Genomic DNA, 18,857 nt, shown 5'->3' with positions numbered 1-18,857 from the left:
ATCAGCATGGGTCACTGTATCTTTTCATTCATTCCACAGACATTTACTGGGAACCTACTCATTAGCACATATACACAGGAGAACAACAAAAAAATTATGATACATTTCCTTTCTCCAAGAGGTTCATAATAATAAATAAATAAAATGCATAGTTTAAGTTTTATGTATAAAGTACATTTACAAAGAAGCAAATTACTCTACCTGAAGAATTTAGGGAAGCTTTACTTAGGGAGTAATATCAAAGAGTAAAATTTTGGGTTGAGGGAGTGGAGGGTGATATTGAAGAAGGGATGCCAATATTTTTTAAATAGTCCATGAACTTCTCTGTTATGTATTCTGTAGTAGCTAGAGCACAGAGTAGCAGATTACTAGAGATGAGGATGAAAAGAGTTTGACAGTTTATGATGAGTTTCATCATAGAAGGTTATTAGGACTGATAAGAAAGAATTTGGTAATATCTAATATGAGTGAGCATATAGTACAATGGGGAGTATACTGTTGGAACCTTTTTGTAACGCAGTTTGGTGATTTCTACAAATGTATATGCTCTTTGGCTTTTTGTTTAATAGTTTCATCACTTTGAATATGTCATTGTACTGCCTTCTTGCCTCCATTGTTTCTGATAAGTCAGCTATTAATTATATTTTTGTCCCCTGTTTGCTACTTTCAAGATTTGCTGTGTCTTTGGCTTAAAACAGTTTTTACTGTCATATATCTAGATGTGGTTCTCCTTGTGCTTATCCTCTTTGGGGTTTCTTGAGCTCTTTGGATGTGCATGCTGGTGTACATCCACATTTTACCTTAAATAGTTGTATGCTGTATCTTTCATATTCTTTCTTTTAAATAAATAATTTATTCCTTTTAGAATTTAAAAGGTTAATTAAATGAGAGAAAGTGCAGTTTTTCATGTTTATTCTTAAGATCCGGACTTCTCTGGTGGTGCACTGGTTAAGAATCTGCCTGCCAATGCAGGGGACGTGGGTTCGAGCCCTTGTCCTGGAAGATACCATGTGCCGCAGAGCAGCTAAGCTCTTGCGCCACAGCTACTGAGCCTGCACTCTAGAGCCTGTGAGCCACAACTACGGAGCCTGCGTGCCACAGCTACTGAAGCCCTCGCGCCTAGAGCCTGTGCTCCAGAACAAGAGAAGCCACCGTAATGAGAAACCTGCACACCGCAATGAAGAGTAGCCCCCGCTTGCTGCAACTAGAGAAAGCCTGCATGCAGCAATGAAGACCCAACATAACCAAAATAAATAAATAAATTTATTTTTTAAAAAATCTTAAGATCCATAACTGAAATATGCTTTTTTTTTCTTAGTATGAAAGGAACTGAATCCTTCCCAGTGATGGATTATCAGTTTTTTAAAAATTTCCAACTTGAGAGATTTTAAAAATGGTTTCTTGTTTTAATTCGAATTAAACTCATTTGGAACTTGAAACTGAAACCTGATTCTTCCTGAAGACATATTACCCTTTAGCCCTCTCAATTTGAAGCTAGCGTGTTTTCCCCTGTGTATTTTATGGTCAAGAGGTAAAGTCATTGTTCCCCTTGGTCCCAAATGCTGTTTTCAGACCATTTCGCTTCTTCAGTTTAAAACCCATAAATCCTTTGAGTCTTGTTGTCCAGCTGTATCATGGTCCTTTGTGCTTTTCTCTGCTTGACATCTTGGTCTGTCCCATTTAATTATTTGTAGTGCTGTCACCTCAAGCACAATCTTTTCTTTCTCCCAAGGCTTGCTGTCATCCAGTGTGATTTCAGTGCCCATACGTGTAGTTCATTCTACACCCTAGCCCTGTAGTTCTACAAGTGTGGTCCCCCGACTAGCAGCATCAACGTCACCTAGGAGCTTGTTAAGAGAATGCATATTTTCAGACCCAGCTCCAGACTTACTGAATCAGAAACTCTGGGGACAGGGCCCAGCATTATGAATGACAAGCTGTCTTAGTATGGTTCTGATGCATACTTACGTTTGAAAACTCTTGCCATAGCCTTTCATTTCTGTGATCTACTCATTTCCAGGAAAATCCCCTTCACCTTAGCCATGTACTCCTAAGGCCACCACCCTAGGCCTACTCTAGTTCTACTCTTACAAAACCACGTTTATCTGCCTTTTCCTAAAAGAGTGCTCCTTGGGGTCTATCTGTCCCACTATTCTCACTCTGTGCACTTTATACACTCTCCCTAGGCATACATTGGAAATTCCCAATTTTTTAAACAAAAATTTGATTTTATTTTTTTTGGCTGCATTGGGTCTTCGTTGCTGTGCACGGGCTTTCTCTGGTTGCGGGAGCAGGGGCTACTTTTTGTTGCGGCGCGCAGGCTTCTCATTGCAGTGGCTTCTCTTGCGTGCAGAGCACAGGCTCTGGGTGTGGGCTTCAGTAGTTGTGGCACACAGACTCAGTAGTTGTGACTCGCGGGCTGTAGAGTACAGGCTCCGTAGTTGTGGCACGTGGGCTCAGTTGCTCCGTCGCATGTGGGATCTTCCCGGACCAGGGCTCGAACCTGTGTCCCCTGCATTGGCAGGCAGATTCTTAACCACTGTGCCACCAGGGAAGCCCCGGAAATTCTCAGATTTATATCTCCAGACTAACACTCTTTTTTGATCTTGGGACCCATATATCCTAGTGCCTATCAGGCATCTTCATTTGTACATTACTCTGGCTTTATCTTGTCCAGCCCTCCTACTACCTTTACCACCACCAGAATCATTCTTTTTTGCTTCTCAGTATCATATAATGGCATCACTTGGTGTTAAAGATTTGCCTGAATGAGAAACCTTGGTGATATCCCTGATTCACTTTTCTCCTGCATTTTTCAGTCATCCTTGCACGAAATTCTGTAAATTCCACATCCTAATTACCTTTAAATCCATCCATTTCTCTCTGTTTCTACCGCCATTAACCTGATTCGCGCCATCATCTTGTCTTAGCTGGGAATCTGCAACTGGCTCCTAAGTGATTCCCTTATACCCAGTGTTACCACCTTCCAGTTCTTCACAAATGGCTTTCGTTGTCCTATATTGCTTACCTATGCAACTTCATCTTTTGCCTCACCTTTTCTCACATTATTCTAGCCACGTAGAGCTTGGTTTCTTGAAAGTACTGTGCATTTTATTTGCATTTGGTTTGGTAGGATTTTTTTTACTTCCTACTGTCTCTTGACTTTGTTTCTTACAAGCAGTACTCGCTTTCTGTTTTACTCTTCAGTTCTCTTAATCTACTCATCATCTTAGTCATTCTTAACACCTCAGTTTAACTCATTTTCATTTTGGTTTGGATAGACATCCTATGTGTTCCTTAGCTCCTCCATATTTCCCTTACCCTGCACTTTTGTAATTGCCTGTATCCTTGTCTGTATTCTTTCTTAGGCTGTAAGTTGACCCCAGGTACCCTATTTATGTTGACTGAATTCTTTTCTTATTTCCATTCAGGATGTGTGACTTTAACCTTGGTAAAATACTGCACAGAAATTATTCACTGATCTTTCAGTGCTTCTTAGACTCACTTCTTAAGATTAGTGATTCATTGGATTCACCTTTTTACTCCTTCGCAATGGGTGTGTAATAGGCCCGTGTCCTTGATAAGTAACTGGAAATATATTATCCTCCCTGCTTTCATAAGCGTATGTTATCATTGCTAACATTTGTGCTATGATACCATTAGGGCGATTTGGCTAAGTGGGGCTCCCCTTCTTTGATGCTTTCATGAGATTAATTTAAACTATTTATCTAAATTATTTATCACTTGAGACTGAATAAATCTTTGTCTCTTTCTGTTCATACTAGTAGTTGGTTAGTGGTTTGTGGTTTTTTTTTTTTTTTTTTGGCTGCACCATGCAGCTTGTGGGATCTTAGTTCCCCGACCAGGGATTGGACCCGTGCCACGGTAGGGACAGCCTATAATCCTAACCACTAGGCCACCAGTGAACTCACAGTAGGTTAGTTTTTTTATGTAGTTGTTTGGGGCCTAAATTTCTTTTTCTATGTATAGCTTCTCTAGTAATCTTAGGGATGATAAAGGTAAACTTGTATCTGTTTAATCTTTAAAGACCTGCAAGTAATGTATTTAGTCACACCTTGACTAATCATTGTTATCATTAACACATATCTGGAATTGTGATGTTCTGATTCAACATCCTGCAGGGTGTGTCTAAAAAATGGAATGGTTTATTTTCATATATGGGGGTTTTTAGAAACAGATAAGCAGAGATGATGACAGAAACTCATTGCCACTTAGTTCTAGCAAAATTATTCCAGATGATTTTTTTTTAAAGCTTTAAGTGATACATAAGATTTTTAAAAAATGAACTAAAAATAGAGTTACCATATGATTCAACAATCCCACTCCTGGGCATATGTCCAGACAGAACTGTAATTCAAAAAGATACATGAACCCCTGTGTTCATAGCAGCACTGTTTACAATAGCCAAGACATGGAAACAAGCTCAATGTCCGTCAACAGATGAATGGATAAAGAAGATGTGGTACATATATACAGTGGAATACTACTCAGCCATAAAAAAAAGAATGAAATAATGCCATTTCAAGCAACATGGATGGACCTAGAGATTATCATACTAAGTGAAGTAAGTCAGAAAGAGAAAGACAAATACCATATGATATGACTTACATGTGGAATCTAAAATATGACACAAATTAATTTATCTACCAAAGAGAAACAGACTTAGAGAACAGACTTGTGGTTGCCAAGGGGAGGGGGTATGGGGGAGGGATGGCTTGGGAGTCTGGGGTTAACAGATGCAAACTATTACGTATAGAATGGATAAAAGACAAGGTCCTACTGTATAACACAGGGAACTATATTCAATATCCTGTGATAAACTGTAATGGAAAGAATATAAAAAATAATGTGTATATATATGTATAACTGAATCACTTTGCTCTACAGCAGAAATTAACACAACATTGTAAGTCAAGTATACTTCAATTATAAAAAAGGATTTTTAAAAAATGGATCTTAGGATCTTGGTATAGATAATCCATACCTCTATTGGCTAATTCCTCACTTGTCTGAAAAGGGCAGAAATGTTCTTTTAAAAATAGATTGTCTTAAATTAGATAATATAACTTAAAAGCTATTCTTTGATAGTTATTTCCTGTTCCATCAACTTTAAGCAGTAAAACTTAACTACTTACTATGTGAGGTGAGGAAATTGCTGCCTCTGTGCTGTCATTCACCTTTAATCTCTTCTACCCCCTAATTTCTGTTAGATACATAATTACTTTGTATTGTCAACTTTATACTTAAATCTATTCTGGAACAGTTTCTTTTATGTTTTGTCAGTAGGTTTAGTCACGAAATGGTAAGCCAGTGCTCTTATAATATTATAATTGTAAATATTACATAAAACCAAGTAATTGAATGGATCCAGAGCAAAGTAAATGTAGTCCTGTAAATCTGTGCTGCTCCAAGAAGAATGAATATTCCAAACATCCAAGTCAGACGATTATTTTTTACATTCTATCACATAGGCTTGTGAAGCTGTGTAGACCCTCAGATGATTTGTACGATCTGAGGCAAGAGACAAACTAAACTTCGATATAGTAGAGCATCTCGTCTTTTACAGTGGAAATACATCATTTTTATTTAATTATAATCAGTTCAATTTGTTGTGCATTGGTTTTTGTTTTTACTTTTTGAATTAAGTTCTAAAATAAATTCAATAAAGTGTGTAAAGTACATTTACTTTAGAAGTATGTTTTACTAACCACCCAGATCAAGGTACAGAATTTTTCCAGTACCCAGAATATTCATCCTTGTGACCCTTCCCAGACAGTATCCATCTCACCCCCACTACCTCTTCTGACTTCTGTCACCACCAGTTAATTTTACCTGTTTTTGAACCTCATTTAAATGGAATTATGTAGCATGTTCTTTTTCTGAGTGTGTATCGGCTTCAGTTAATGTAATGTGTTTCTTTGAGGTATGTGCATGTTGTTAAGTATATATGTATGTTTTTAGGTTTGTTTTGTTTTTGCTATGTAGTATTTCATTCTCCTGATAATAGATACTTGGAGTTTTTTTGGTTTGTTTGTTTGGTTTTGACTACTGTGAAAAAACTACAAAGAATATTCCGGAAGTGTCTGGGTAGATATGCACTGATTTCTTTTGGGTATATACTGAAGAGTGAGATTTGTAGCCTTACAATAGGTACTGCCAGAGTATCTATCTACTTTAACAAAGTAGTTGTACCTCCACTTCTCCTAGTTATGTGTGACTGCTCTAGTCCTTGTTCACACTTGTATCACTAGTCTTTTCTAATTTTAGCCATTTTGGTGGGTATATAGGGATATCTCATGGTGGTTTTAATTGGCATTTCCTTGATGGGTAATGATATCAGACACCTTTCCTTGGATATCCCTTTTTACAAAGCGCCCATTCAAGTCACTTTCTAAGAATTCTTAAAATATTCTGATATGAGTCTTTTGTTAGATATATGTATTACAACTATTTTCCCCAATGTGTGGCTTACCTTTTTTCTCTCTCAGTGATGTTTGATGAACAGAAGTTTTTATTTTAATGGCATCTAATTCCTTATTTTCCCTCATTTATGATTATTGCTACTTACGAAATCTTTGCTTACCCCCAAGGTTGTATTTATTTTTAAGGCAGTCTACAGAGAGTTTATGGAGAATGCTTTGAAAACATGTGACTTTAAAGTTGTATGTCTCATGGTGGAGTAAATTAATGCTCCCCCCCGCATCATTTCTCTACAATGAAACAGAAAAGCACTACTTCAGTATTCTAAGTAGGAAATTAATCACAAATGTATAGATACTGTCTGTTTTAAAATATATGCTTAAGGGATCAGAACTCAAGTTCACACTGAAAATAATTTCCTCATCTCATTGAAATGCAAAATGAAATAATTTGTCAAGCTTTGGTAATTAATAAGGTAAAGTGTATATAGATAGGGATTAAATTACTGATAATTATTAAACTTTTAATAATGTTTTTGAACTATAAATGTGAAGTTCCAGATTGAAGGGAAGCAGAGAAGAGTGTTGGAGGGCTGCGTGAAGCTGATTGTGTCAGGCCTAATAGGCCATTAAGGTTTTTGGCTTTTATTCTAAGATAGAGTCATGAGAGGATTTTGAGCAAAGGAATGACTTGGTCATAGAGGATTGCTCTGACTGCTCATATTAAAAAGAGACTAAGTGGGAGCAAGGAGATGGCGAGACTATTAAAACAGTCCAGAAGAGAAATGATGTTGGTTTGATCCAAGACTGTAGCCGAGGAGGTAGTGAGAAATGGTTGGATTTTGGATGTGTTTTCAAGGTAGAGTTAGAGTCAAACTCTGATAAAAGAGGGAGATGAGCCAGAGATGATTGTAAGATCATTTTGACCTTTGATTGTGATTACATGAATTCAGATGATAGTATATGTTACATTTCTTTTCAATGACCAGAAATTTGAGCAGAGATTTTTTAATAAAGTTGTTAATCATCGCATTGTCATAATCCTACAACCCAAAAAGCCCACCAGTAGGGGAAGATGGAACGTAATAGCAGCTTTTAAAAAGATTTATGAATTATTTTAATACATTGGAAAATGCCTATGTTAGTTTTAAAAAACTAAGATATAAAATAATATGTAGTAAATTTTCTATTTAAAATTATATATCATACATTTACAGAAAAAAAGAGGAAAGAGTCTAGATTCATAAAAATCTTGAGTGGTTATTCCTCCTGAGCAATAGGGTTAAAGGTGATTTTTATTTCATTCTTTATACTTACCTATAATTGGTTTGTCAGGGGGAGAAAAAACCGTTTTTAAAGAAAAACATTTCATCATTAGTCCTAAATTGAAGCATAATATTGTTGACTTATTCAGGGTGCTATATAAGTATAAGACATATAAGTATTATATGTTTAGTGTAAGTATACTAAAGTACTGGGCATACTAAAAAAAAAAATCCTGTGTTTAAAGTTACCTGGTTTCAAAGCACAGCTCTCTAGTTATATCATTTGTAAAAGCATAGAATTATCCCAAAACTCAAGGGCGTTTAAATGCTTTTGACCCTGTGCTCAGAATATATATATAGATGGCATTCAGTAAAAGTCTTTTTTTTTTTACCTTGATAAAGAGCTGCCTTCTATGGTGAGAATTGGCATAATAGCTATTTTCAACATAAGTGGTGGCAGCAGGACCTTGTGAAGATAATTAGCTTATTAATGGCCAGGTTGACACTTGCCTTCTTGAGAATGCTTATTCTCAAAGATGGGAGATCACTTTCTTTTTCTTCCCTATCACCAACTTAAGGCTTAGTCATTTTGGCCTAATAGCTATGGCTGACCTTTATTCTCGCCAGTTATGCTTAGGCTAGAATCATCTATAAGAAATCATTAGGGTTTGTCACATCAGAGAACCATTACGGGTAATAGAAGGAGTATTTGGAAATCAGGGATTCTGACTTTGAGTCTGTTTCTTAATTATTTTTTAATTGATGTGAATTTCATATAGCAATATTCACCATTTTGACTAGTTTAAAGTACACAATTCAGTGTACCAAAAGAAATCCCATAACCACTAAACAGTCAGTCCTCACTCCCTCCTCTCCCTAGACCCTGACAACCACTCATCAGTTTTCTGTCTGTATGGATTTGCTTATTCTGGACATTTCATTAAAATGGAGTCATATGGTATGTGATCTTTTGTGTCTGGCTTCTGTCACTTAACATAATGTTTTCAAGGTTCATCCATGTGGTAGCATGTATAAGGATGCCATTCCTTTTTATGGCTAAATAATATTCCATTATGGATATTCCATATTTCTCCATTCCTCAGTTCTTGAACATTTGAGTTATTTATACTTTTTGTGGAAACATTTGTGTTATTTGAACATTTGTATGCAAGACTTTTATTGAACACATGTTTTTGATTCCTTGGAGTGAAATTGCTGGGTCATATGGTAATTCTGTGTTTAACTTTTTGAGGAACTGCCAAGTGCACTAATCATTTTTATACCTCATTTTCAACATTTGCAAGATGTGGAGGTTTACTCATTTTAAAAATCCTTATTAAACACTTACCACAGACCAGGCACTGTACTGAACATAAGAGATCTTTTCATGGAGGTTATTGTTTGGTTCGGGATAGGGAAACAAGAAGGCAGATATTAAACAAATGATTATACAGATAGCTGTCTAATGAAAATTATGACATATCCTATAAAGGAGAGGTGTATAATGTGCCATAGGAACTAAGGTAAAGGTGGTGTGTGTCTAGACTGGTATGGTGAATTGTCAGAAAAGGCCTCCATGAGTAACAATATATCTTAGCTGAGTGAAATAAAATATAATAATAATAGCAACTTCATCTTATATTTATTGAGTGCTTACTATTTGCCAGGCACTATTCTAGGCGGCCAGCTCTATTTCTTCTCTCCATCTTACAGATTAGTAAACTGAAAAATGGAAAAGTCAAAGAACTTACCCTCAGTTCATAGTTAGTACGTTGTGAAGCCAGTATTCTAACCTAGGTTGTCCCACCTCAGAGCCCCACTATGATAATCTTTTGTTTCCTTTCCAAGGGAGGTGGCCCCAAGCAAAAACCTCTGAGGAAGTGTGGTGTATACTCTTTTGAAAGAATACAGATATGAGGGGAGTACACTGAAAGTAGCTCAGGACAGGTGGGGTCTTTTTTTTCTTTCTTTTTTGCCACACTGCACTACATGCAGGATCTTAGTTTCCCAACCAGGGGTAGAATCTGTGGTCCCTGCAGTGGAAGCTCAGAATCTTAACCACTGGACCACCAGGGAAGTCCTAGGGTGGGGTCTTATGGAAGAAGAGAAGTGAGTGGAATAAGAAACTCAAGAAATAGATGAAGCCAAATTGTACAAAACTTTCCTGTTCATTTAAGAGATTTTAATGAGATTGGACTATGCATTTTTTCCACATCTTTATTGGAGTATAATTACTTTACAATGGTGTGTTAGTTTCTGCCTTACAACAAAGTGAATCAGCTATACATGTGCATATATCCCCATATCTCCTCCCTCTTGCGTCTCTATCCCACCCGTCTAGATGGTCACAAAGCACCAAGCTGATCTCTTTGTACTATGTGGCTGCTTCCCACTAGCTATCTATTTTACGTTTGGTAGTGTATATATATCCATGCCACTCTCTCACTTTGTCCCAGCTTCCCCTTCCCCTTCCCCGTGTCCTCAAGTCCATTCTCTACATCTGCATCTTTAGTCCTGTCCTGCCCCTAGGTTTTTCAGAACCTTTTCTTTCTTAGATTCCATATATATGTGTTAACATGCAGTATTTGTTTTTCTCTTTCTGACTTACTTCACTCTGTATGACAGACTCTAGGTCCATCACCTCACTACAAATAACTGAATTTTGTTTCTTTTTATGGCTGAGTAATATTCCATTGTATATATGTGCCACATCTTCTTTATCCATTCATCTGTTGATGGACACATAGGTTGCTTCCATGTCATGGCTATTGTAAATAAAGCTGCAGTGAACGTTGTGGTACATGACTCTTTTTGAATTATGGTTTTCTCAGGGTATATGCCCAGTAGTGGGATTGCTGGATCGAATGGTAGTTCTATTTTTACTTGTTTAAGGAACCTCCATACTGTTCTCCATAGTGGCTGCATCAATTTACATTCCCACCAACAGTGCAAGAGGGTTCCCTTTTCTCCACACCCTCTCCAGCATTTATTGTTTGTAGATTTTTAAAAAAAATTTATTTATTTATGGCTGTGTTGGGTCTTCGTTTCTGTGTGAGGGCTTTCTCCTGTTGTGGCAAGCGGGGGCCACTCTTCATCGCTGTGCGCGGGCCTCTCACTATTGCGGCCTCTTTTGTTGCGGAGCACAGGCTCCAGACGCGCAGGCTCAGTAGTTGTGGCTCACGGGCCTAGTTGCTCCGCGGAATGTGGGATCTTCCCAGACCAGAGCGCGAACCTGTGTCCCCTGCATTGGCAGGCAGATACTCAACCACTGTGCCACCAGGGAAGCCGTGTTTGTAGATTTTTTGATGATGGCCATTCTGACTGGTGTGAGGTGATACCTCATTGCAGTTTTGATTTGCATTTCTCTAATGATTAGTGATGTTGAGCATTCTTTCATGTGTTTGTTGGCAATGTGTATATCTTCTTTGGAGACATGTCAATTTAGGTCTTCCACCCATTTTTGGATTGGGTTGTTTGTTTTTTTGGTATTGAGCTGCATGAGCTGCTTGTATATTTTGGAGATAAATCCTTTGTTAGTTGCTTTGTTTGCAAATATTTTCTCCCACTCTGAGGGATGTCTTTTCATCTTGTTTATGGTTTCCTTTGCAGTGCAAAAGCTTTTAAGTTTCATTAGGTCCCATTTGTTTATTTTTGTTTTTATTTCCATTTCTCTAGGAGGTGGGTCAAAAAGGATCTTGCTGTGATTTATGTCATAGAGTGTTCTGCCTATGTTTTCCTCTAAGAGTTTTATAGTCTCTGGCCTTACACTTAGGACTTTACTCCATTTTGAGTTTATTTTTGTGTATAGTGTTCGAGAGTGTTCTAATTTCATTCTTTCTGCCAGTACCATACCGTCTTGATTACTGTAGCTTTGTAGTATAGTTTGAAGTCTGGGAGCCTGATTCCTCCAGCTCTGCTTTTCTTTGTCAAGATTGCTTTGGCTATTCGGGGTCTTTTGTGTTTCCATACAAATTGTGAAATTTTTTGTTCTAGTTCTGTGAAAAATGCCAGTGGTAGTTTGATAGGGATTGCATTGAATCTGTAGCTTGCTTTGGGTAGTATAGTCATTTTCACAATGTTGATTGTTCCAATCCAAGAGCATGGTATATCTCTCCATGTTTGTATCATGTTTAATTTCTTTCATCAGTGTCTACAGTTTTCTGTGTACAGGTCTTTTGTCTCCTTAGGTAGGTTTATTCCTAGGTATTTTATTCTTTTTGTTGCAGTGGTAAATGGGAGGGTTTCCTTAATTTCTCATTGAGATTTTTTGTCATTAGGAAAAATGTATAGGAATGCAAGAGATTTCTGTGCATTAATTTCGTATCCTGCTACTTTGCCAAATTCATTGATTAGCTCTAGTAGTTTTCTGGTAGCATCTTTAGGATTCTCTGTAGTATTGTGTCATCTGTGGACAGTGACAGCTTTACTTCTTTTCTGATCTGGATTCCTTTTATTTCTTTTTCTTCTCTCTTTGCTGTGGCTAAAACTTCCAAAACTGTGTTGAATAATAGTGGTGAGAGTGGGCAGCCTTGTCTTGTTCCTGATCTTAGTGGAAATGCTTTCAGTTTTTCACCATTGAGAATGGTGTTGGCTGTGGGTTTGTCATATATGGCCTTTATTATGTTGAGGTAAGTTCCCTCTGTGCCTACTTTCTGGAGAGTTTTTATCATAAATGGGTGTTGCATTTTGTCGAAAGCTTTTTCTGCATCTATTGAGATCATATGGTTTTTCTCCTTCAGTTTGTTAATATGGTTTATCGTGTTGAGTGATATGTGTATACTGAAGAATCCTTGCATTCCTGGGATAAACCCCACTTGATCATGGTGTATGATCCTTTTAATGTGCTGTTGGATTCTGTTTGCTAGTATTTTGTTGAGAATTTTTGCATGTATCTTCGTCAGTGATATTGGTCTATAGTTTTCTTTCTTTGTGACATCTTTGGTTTTGGTATCAGGGTGATGGTGGCCTTGTAGAATGAGTTTCGGAGTGTTCCTCCCTCTGCTATATTTTGGAAGAGTTTGAGAAGGATAATTGTTAGCTCTTTTCTAAATGTTTGATATAAGTCGCCTGTGAAGCCATCTGGTCCTGGGCTTTTGTTTGTTGGAAGATTTTTAATCACAGTCTCAATTTCAGTGCTTGTGATTGGTTTGCTTATATTTTCTATTCCTTCCTGTTTCAGTCTCGGAAGGTTGTGGTTTTCTAAGAATTTGTCCATTTCTTCCAGGTTGTTGGAATATAGTTGCTTGTAGTAATCTCTCATATTTCTGAAGTGTCAGTTGTTACCTCTCCTTTTTCATTTCTACTTCTATTGATTTGCGTGTTCTCCCTTTTTTTTCTTGATGAGTCTGGCTAATGGTTTATCAGTTTTATCTTCCCAAGGAACCAGCTTTATTTTTATTGACCTTTGCTATTGTTTCCTTAATTGCTTTTTCATTTATTTCTGATCGGACCTTTATGATTTCTTTCCTTCTGCTAACTTTGGAGTGTTTCTGTTCTTCTTTCTCTAATTTCTTTAGATGTAAGGGTAGGTTGTTTATTTGAGATTTTTCTTGTTTCTTGAGGTAGGATTGTATTGCTATAAACTTCCCTCTTAGAACTGCTTTTGCTGCATCCCATAGGTTTTGGGTCATTGTGTTTTCATTGTCATTTGTTTGTAGGTATTTTTTAATTTCCTCTTTGATTTCTTCAGTGATCTCTTGGTTATTTAGTAGTGTATTGTTTAGCTGCCATGTGTTTGTATTTTTTTTACAGATTTTTTCCTGTAATTGATATCTAGTCTTATAGCATTGTGGTTGGAAAAGAAACTTGATACGATTTCAATTTTCTTAAATTTACCAAGGCTTGATTTGTGACCCAGGATATAATCTGTCCTGGAGAATGTTCCATGAGCACTTGAGAAGAAAGTGTATTCTATTGTTTTTGGTTGGAATGTCCTATAAATGTCAATTAAGTCCATCTTGTATAATGTATCATTTAAAGCTTGTGTCTCCCTGTTTGTTTTCATTTTAGATTATCTGTCATTGGTGAAAGTGGGATGTTAAAGTCCCCTACTATGATTGTGTTACTGTCAATTTCCCCTTTTAATGGCTGTTAGCATTTGCCTTATGTATTGAGGTGCTCCTATGTTGGGTGCATAAATATTTACAATTGTTATATCTTCTTCTTGGATCGATCCCTTGATCATTATGTAGTGTCCTTCTTTGTCTCTTGTAATAGTCTTTATTTTAAAGTCTGTTTTGTCTGATATGAGAATTGCTACTCCAGCTTTCTTTTGATTTCCATTTGCATGGAATATCCTTTTCCATCCCCTCCCTTTCAGTCTGTATATATCCCTAGGTCTGAAGTGGGTCTCTTGTAAACAGCATATATATGGGTCTTGTTTTTGTATCCATTCAGCCAGTCTATGTCTTTTGGTTGGAGCATTTAATCCATTTACATTCAAGGTAGTTATTGATATGTATGTTCCTATTACCAGTTTCTTAATTGTTTTGGGTTTGTTATTATAGGTCTTTTCCTTCTCTTGTGTTTCCTGCCTAGGGAAGTTCCTTTAGCATTTGTTGTAAAGCTGCTTTAGTGGTGCTGAATTCTCTTATCTTTAGCTTGTCTGTAAATCTTTTAATTTTTCCGTCGAATCTGAATGAGACATTTGCTGGGTAGAGTAATCTTGGTTGTAGGTTTTTCCCTTTCATCACTTTAAATATGTCCTACCACTCGCTTCTGGCTTGCAGAGTTTCTGCTGAAAGATTAGCTGTTAATCTTATAGGGATTCCCTTGTATGTTACTTATTGTTTTTCCCTTGCTGCTTTTAATATTTTTTCTTTGTATTTAATTTTTGATAGTTTGATTCATATGTGTCTTGGCATGTTTCTCTTTGGATTTATCCTGTATGGGACTCTGTGCTTCCTGGACTTGATGGACTATTTCTTTTCCCATTTTAGGGAAGTTTTGAAGTATCATCTCTTCAAATATTTTCTCAGTCCCTTTCTTTTTCTCTTCTTCTGGGGCCCCTATAAATCAAATGTTGGTGCGTTTGTTGTCCCAGAGGTCTCTGAGACTGTCATCAATTCTTTTCGTTATTCTTTATTCTGCTCTGCAGTAGTTATTTCCACCATTTTATCTTCCAGGTCACTTATCTGTTCTTCTGCCTCAGTTATTCTGCTATTGATTCCTTCTAGAGAATTTTTAATTTAATGTATTGTGGTGTTCATCATTGTTTGTTTGCTCTTTAGTTCTCCTAGGTCCTTGTTAAACGTTTCTTGTATTTTCCCCATTCTCCTTCCAAGATTTTGTTTCATCTTTATTGTCATTACTCTGAATTCTTTTTCAGCTAGACTGCCTGTTTCCTGTTCATTTGTTTGGTCTGGTGGGTCTTTACCTTGCTCCTTCATCTGCTGTGTGTTTCTCTGTCTTCTCATTTTGCTTAACTTACTGTGTTTGGGATCTCCGTTTCGCAGGCTGCATGTTCGTAGTTCCCGTTTTTTTTTGGTGTCTTCCCCCAGTGGCTAAGGTTTATTCAGTGGGTTGTGCAGGCTTTCTGGTGGAGAGGACTGGTGCCTGTGTTCTGGTGGATGAGGCTGGATCTTATCTTTCTGGTGGGCATGACTGCGTCCAGTGGCGTGTTTTGGGGTGTCTATGACCTTATTATGATTTTAGGCAGTCCTTGTGCTAATGCGTGGGGTTGTGTTCCTGTCTTGCTATTTGTTTGGCATAGGGTGTCCAGCACTGTAGCTTGCCGGTTGTTGAGTGCAGCTAGGTCTTAGCGTTGAGATGGAGATCTCTGGGAGAGCTTTCACCGTTTGATATTATGTGGAGCCGGGAGGCCTCTGGTGGACCAATGTCCTGAACTCAGCTCGCCCACCTCAGAGGTAGAGGCCTGACACCCGCCGGAGCACCAAGACCCTGTTAGGCACCCGGCTCAGAAGAAAAGGGAGAAAAAAATTAAGAAAGAAAAAAATAGAATAAATTAAAGTTATTAAAATAAAAAATAAATTATTAAAAATTAAAAAGTAGTTTAAAGAAAGAATAATAATAAAAAAAGACAGCAACCAAACCAAAAAACAAATCCACCAGTGATAAGCAGCGCTAAAAAGTATACTTAAAAAAACAACAACATAAAAACGGACAGAGCCCTAGGACAAATGGTAAAAGCAAAGCCATACAGACACAATCACACAAAGAAGCATACACATACACACTCACAAAAAGAGAAAAAGTAAATATATATATATGTATTTATTTTAAAAAAAAGGAAGAGAGCAACCAAATGAATAAACAAATCTAGCAATGATAATAAACTCTAAACCAAGATAATCATAAAACCAAAAACAAATTAGATGTAGAAAGGAAACCCCAAGTCTACAGTTGCTCCCAAATTCTACCACCTCAATTTTGGGATGATTCGTTGTCTATTCAGGTATTCCAGAGATGCAGGGTACATAAAGTTGATTGCGGGGATTTAATCCTCTGCTCCTGAGGCTGCTGGGAGAGATTTCCCTTTCTCTTCTTTGTTTGCGCAGCTCCTGGGGTTCAGCTTTGGGTTTGGCCCCGCCTCTGCGCGTAGGTCGCCTGAGGGTGTCTGTTCTTGGCCCAGATAGGATGGGGTTAAAGTAGCAGCTGATGAGGAGGCTCTGGCTCACTCAGGCCGGAGGCAGGGAGGGGTAGGGATGTGCGGCAGAGGCCAGCGTGATGTTGCACCAGCCTGAGGCGTGCCATGCGTTTTGCCGTTCTGCCGTTCTGCCGGGGAAGTTGTCCCTGCATCACGGGACCCTGGCCGTGGCGGCGTGCTCGTGGGAGGGGAGGTGTGGATAGTGACCTGTGCTTGCACACAGGCTTCTTGGTAGCTGTAGCAGCAGCCTTAGCGTTTTATGCCCGTCTCTCGTGTCCGCTCTGTGAGCCTAGGCTCGCACCCGTCTCTGAGCTCGTCTAGGCGGTGCTCTGAATCCCCTCTCCTTACGCACCCCGAAACAATGGTCTCTCGCCTCTTAGGCGGTTTCAGAGTTTTTCCCGGACTCCCTTCCGGCTCTCTGGTGCACTAGCCCCCTTCAGGCTGTGATCACGCAGCCAACCCCATTCCTCTCCTTGGGGTCTGACCTCCGAAGCCCGAGCCTCAGCGCCCAGCCCCCACCCACCCTGGTGGGTGAGCAGACAAGCCTCTTGGGCTGGTTCCAGCGTTCAGTAGGTGTTCTCTAGGAGTTGTTCCACATGTAGATGTATTACTGATGTATTTGTGGGGAGGAAGGTGATGTCTATGTCTTACTCCTCCACCATCTTGAAGGTCTCTCTCTGGGCTGCATTTTTGATATCGTTCTTGCTGGGTTTGTGAGTTACTCTTTTTCTACTTTAACACCATTTTCTTATAATACTCACAGGAGTATTTACCATTAAAATTAATGAAACTTAAGCTTCAGGGTTCTTCACTTTCATGGGTTCCTGTGAGGTCAAGAAATTCTTGTGAATTAAGGTGTTCTAGGTGGATAAAGGAAGCCAGGTTGCAGTCAATAAACATTTCTGATAAATTACCAAAAGATTTCAGAAGAAGGAGGCTATCAAAATTATATCTAGCGAAACCTGGATCAATTTCTGAACATTCCTACCAACATCCCTTATTTCATACACAGATTTTTGGGAGGGGATCTTAGAAAAGGTGGCTGAGAATTACTGTCTTAAGGCAAGATATCAGAGTCAGAAAACTCTGAAAGGGGCCTAAATTTGACAATATTGGTAAGTCATTAGACTACAACACAAACTGGGTAAAAACAGAATAGAGTATAAGAAATGGGGAAATGTCTACCAAAATAAAACTATAGAAACTTTGAAATTATTGTTTTGATTCCTACAGTTCCATTTGTTGACAGTTTATGTATTTTAGTATTTTCAATTTAAGGCAGTTTTTATAGCACAGAGCATTGAAATGTTACTTTATAAATGTGGAAAATATTCTTAGCTGAAAACTTCCTAATAAACTTTTATTCTCGCTTTCAGGCGCCTGATCACAGATTCAAAAGTTAAATTAAAGTATCAGCATTTAATAACAAATAGCTTTGTAGAGGTAAGTGATCACGTAAGTTTTCCTTCTTTAAATAAAAGGAATTCTGTTTATTAATAGAAATATCAGTTTGTCTTATATAAGAAACACCTTTACAGTAACTTCAGTTTTTGTCTTCATTTATGAAGCATACCAAAATACCTTTATTCTCAAAGGAATGTGATAAACCAATAAGTAGATGTCTTTTCATCGATCTTGAGCTTTGAGAATAAAATTATTTTATAGTCTTCCTTTTTCCCTAGCAGAGAATTTTAGCTGATTATTAGTGATGTCATGTTTAATGATGTTGGGCACTCTAACCCTGCTATATCTCTGCTTGTTTTACCTTCCATTACCAGTAAACTTCGTTTAAAAAGAATTATGTAGTGTTTTTTTGTTTCTTTTTATCAAATATGTCTTAACAGAAGTTGGCAAACTATGGCCTGCCTGTTTTTGTAAATAAAGATTTATTTGAACATGCAGTTTTATTCTGTGACTGCTTTTGAGCTGCAGTGGCAGAGTTGAGTCGTTGCTAAAGAGGCCATATGGCCCACGGAGCCAAATATCTCTACTTTCTGGCTCTATGTGAAAGCAGTTTGCCAGCCCCTGTACAAGAGCACCAGTGTAACTTGGTATTTCAGTTCTAGAATGTAATTTTAATTTTTATTAGCGATTAAACTGAAGGTCAGATCTTCTAGAAAATAGCACTTTTTAGGAATAGTATATTTTTTGAAATGGTCAATAAACTTGAGTTCTGATGGACTGTTCCTTGAGCCATGTTTTGTCTCATAATAAAAATACTTCAAAAGTTATATTTCTTTTGATGAATTAAAATGGAATCTTTGCTGGGGTTTAGGCACTGGCTTTTGTTCTTAGAAGAGCTGTCTATGGTCAAAGAGAGAAATTCCACGTGTATCCCTCAGCTTGTTTCATACTATTCTATAGCATGTAAACGCCTTCCCTAAGTAGAAGTGTATCTTATTTTCTTGTATCTTTTAAAATTGCCCTGGAATAGAACCACAGACAAATTGATGCTTGTTAATGATCACATAATGGTGATCATTTATTTTAAAGTTTTCAGTGGGATTTTGAAGATAGAATAAGAGATAGGTTATATATTTTATAATA

General features: G+C 37.7%; 1 protein-coding gene across 2 annotated transcripts in view; it reads left to right on the top strand.

The window, feature by feature from the left end:
- The window catches only part of ARIH1 (ariadne RBR E3 ubiquitin protein ligase 1), a 120,092-nt gene that overhangs the window by 79,827 nt on the left and 21,408 nt on the right, over positions 1-18,857 (top strand). For both annotated transcript variants that reach the window (XM_024761718.1, XM_024761719.1), the window contains exon 6: positions 17,687-17,753. In XM_024761718.1, the coding sequence (XP_024617486.1) occupies positions 17,687-17,753 (67 nt within the window). The remainder of the gene's footprint in view (positions 1-17,686; positions 17,754-18,857) is intronic.

This window comes from Neophocaena asiaeorientalis, unplaced genomic scaffold (assembly GCF_003031525.2).
Source record: "Neophocaena asiaeorientalis asiaeorientalis breed wild unplaced genomic scaffold, Neophocaena_asiaeorientalis_V1.1 scaffold54, whole genome shotgun sequence".
Classification (NCBI taxonomy): domain Eukaryota; kingdom Metazoa; phylum Chordata; class Mammalia; order Artiodactyla; family Phocoenidae; genus Neophocaena; species Neophocaena asiaeorientalis.
This window is presented reverse-complemented; position numbering and strand designations above follow the sequence as displayed.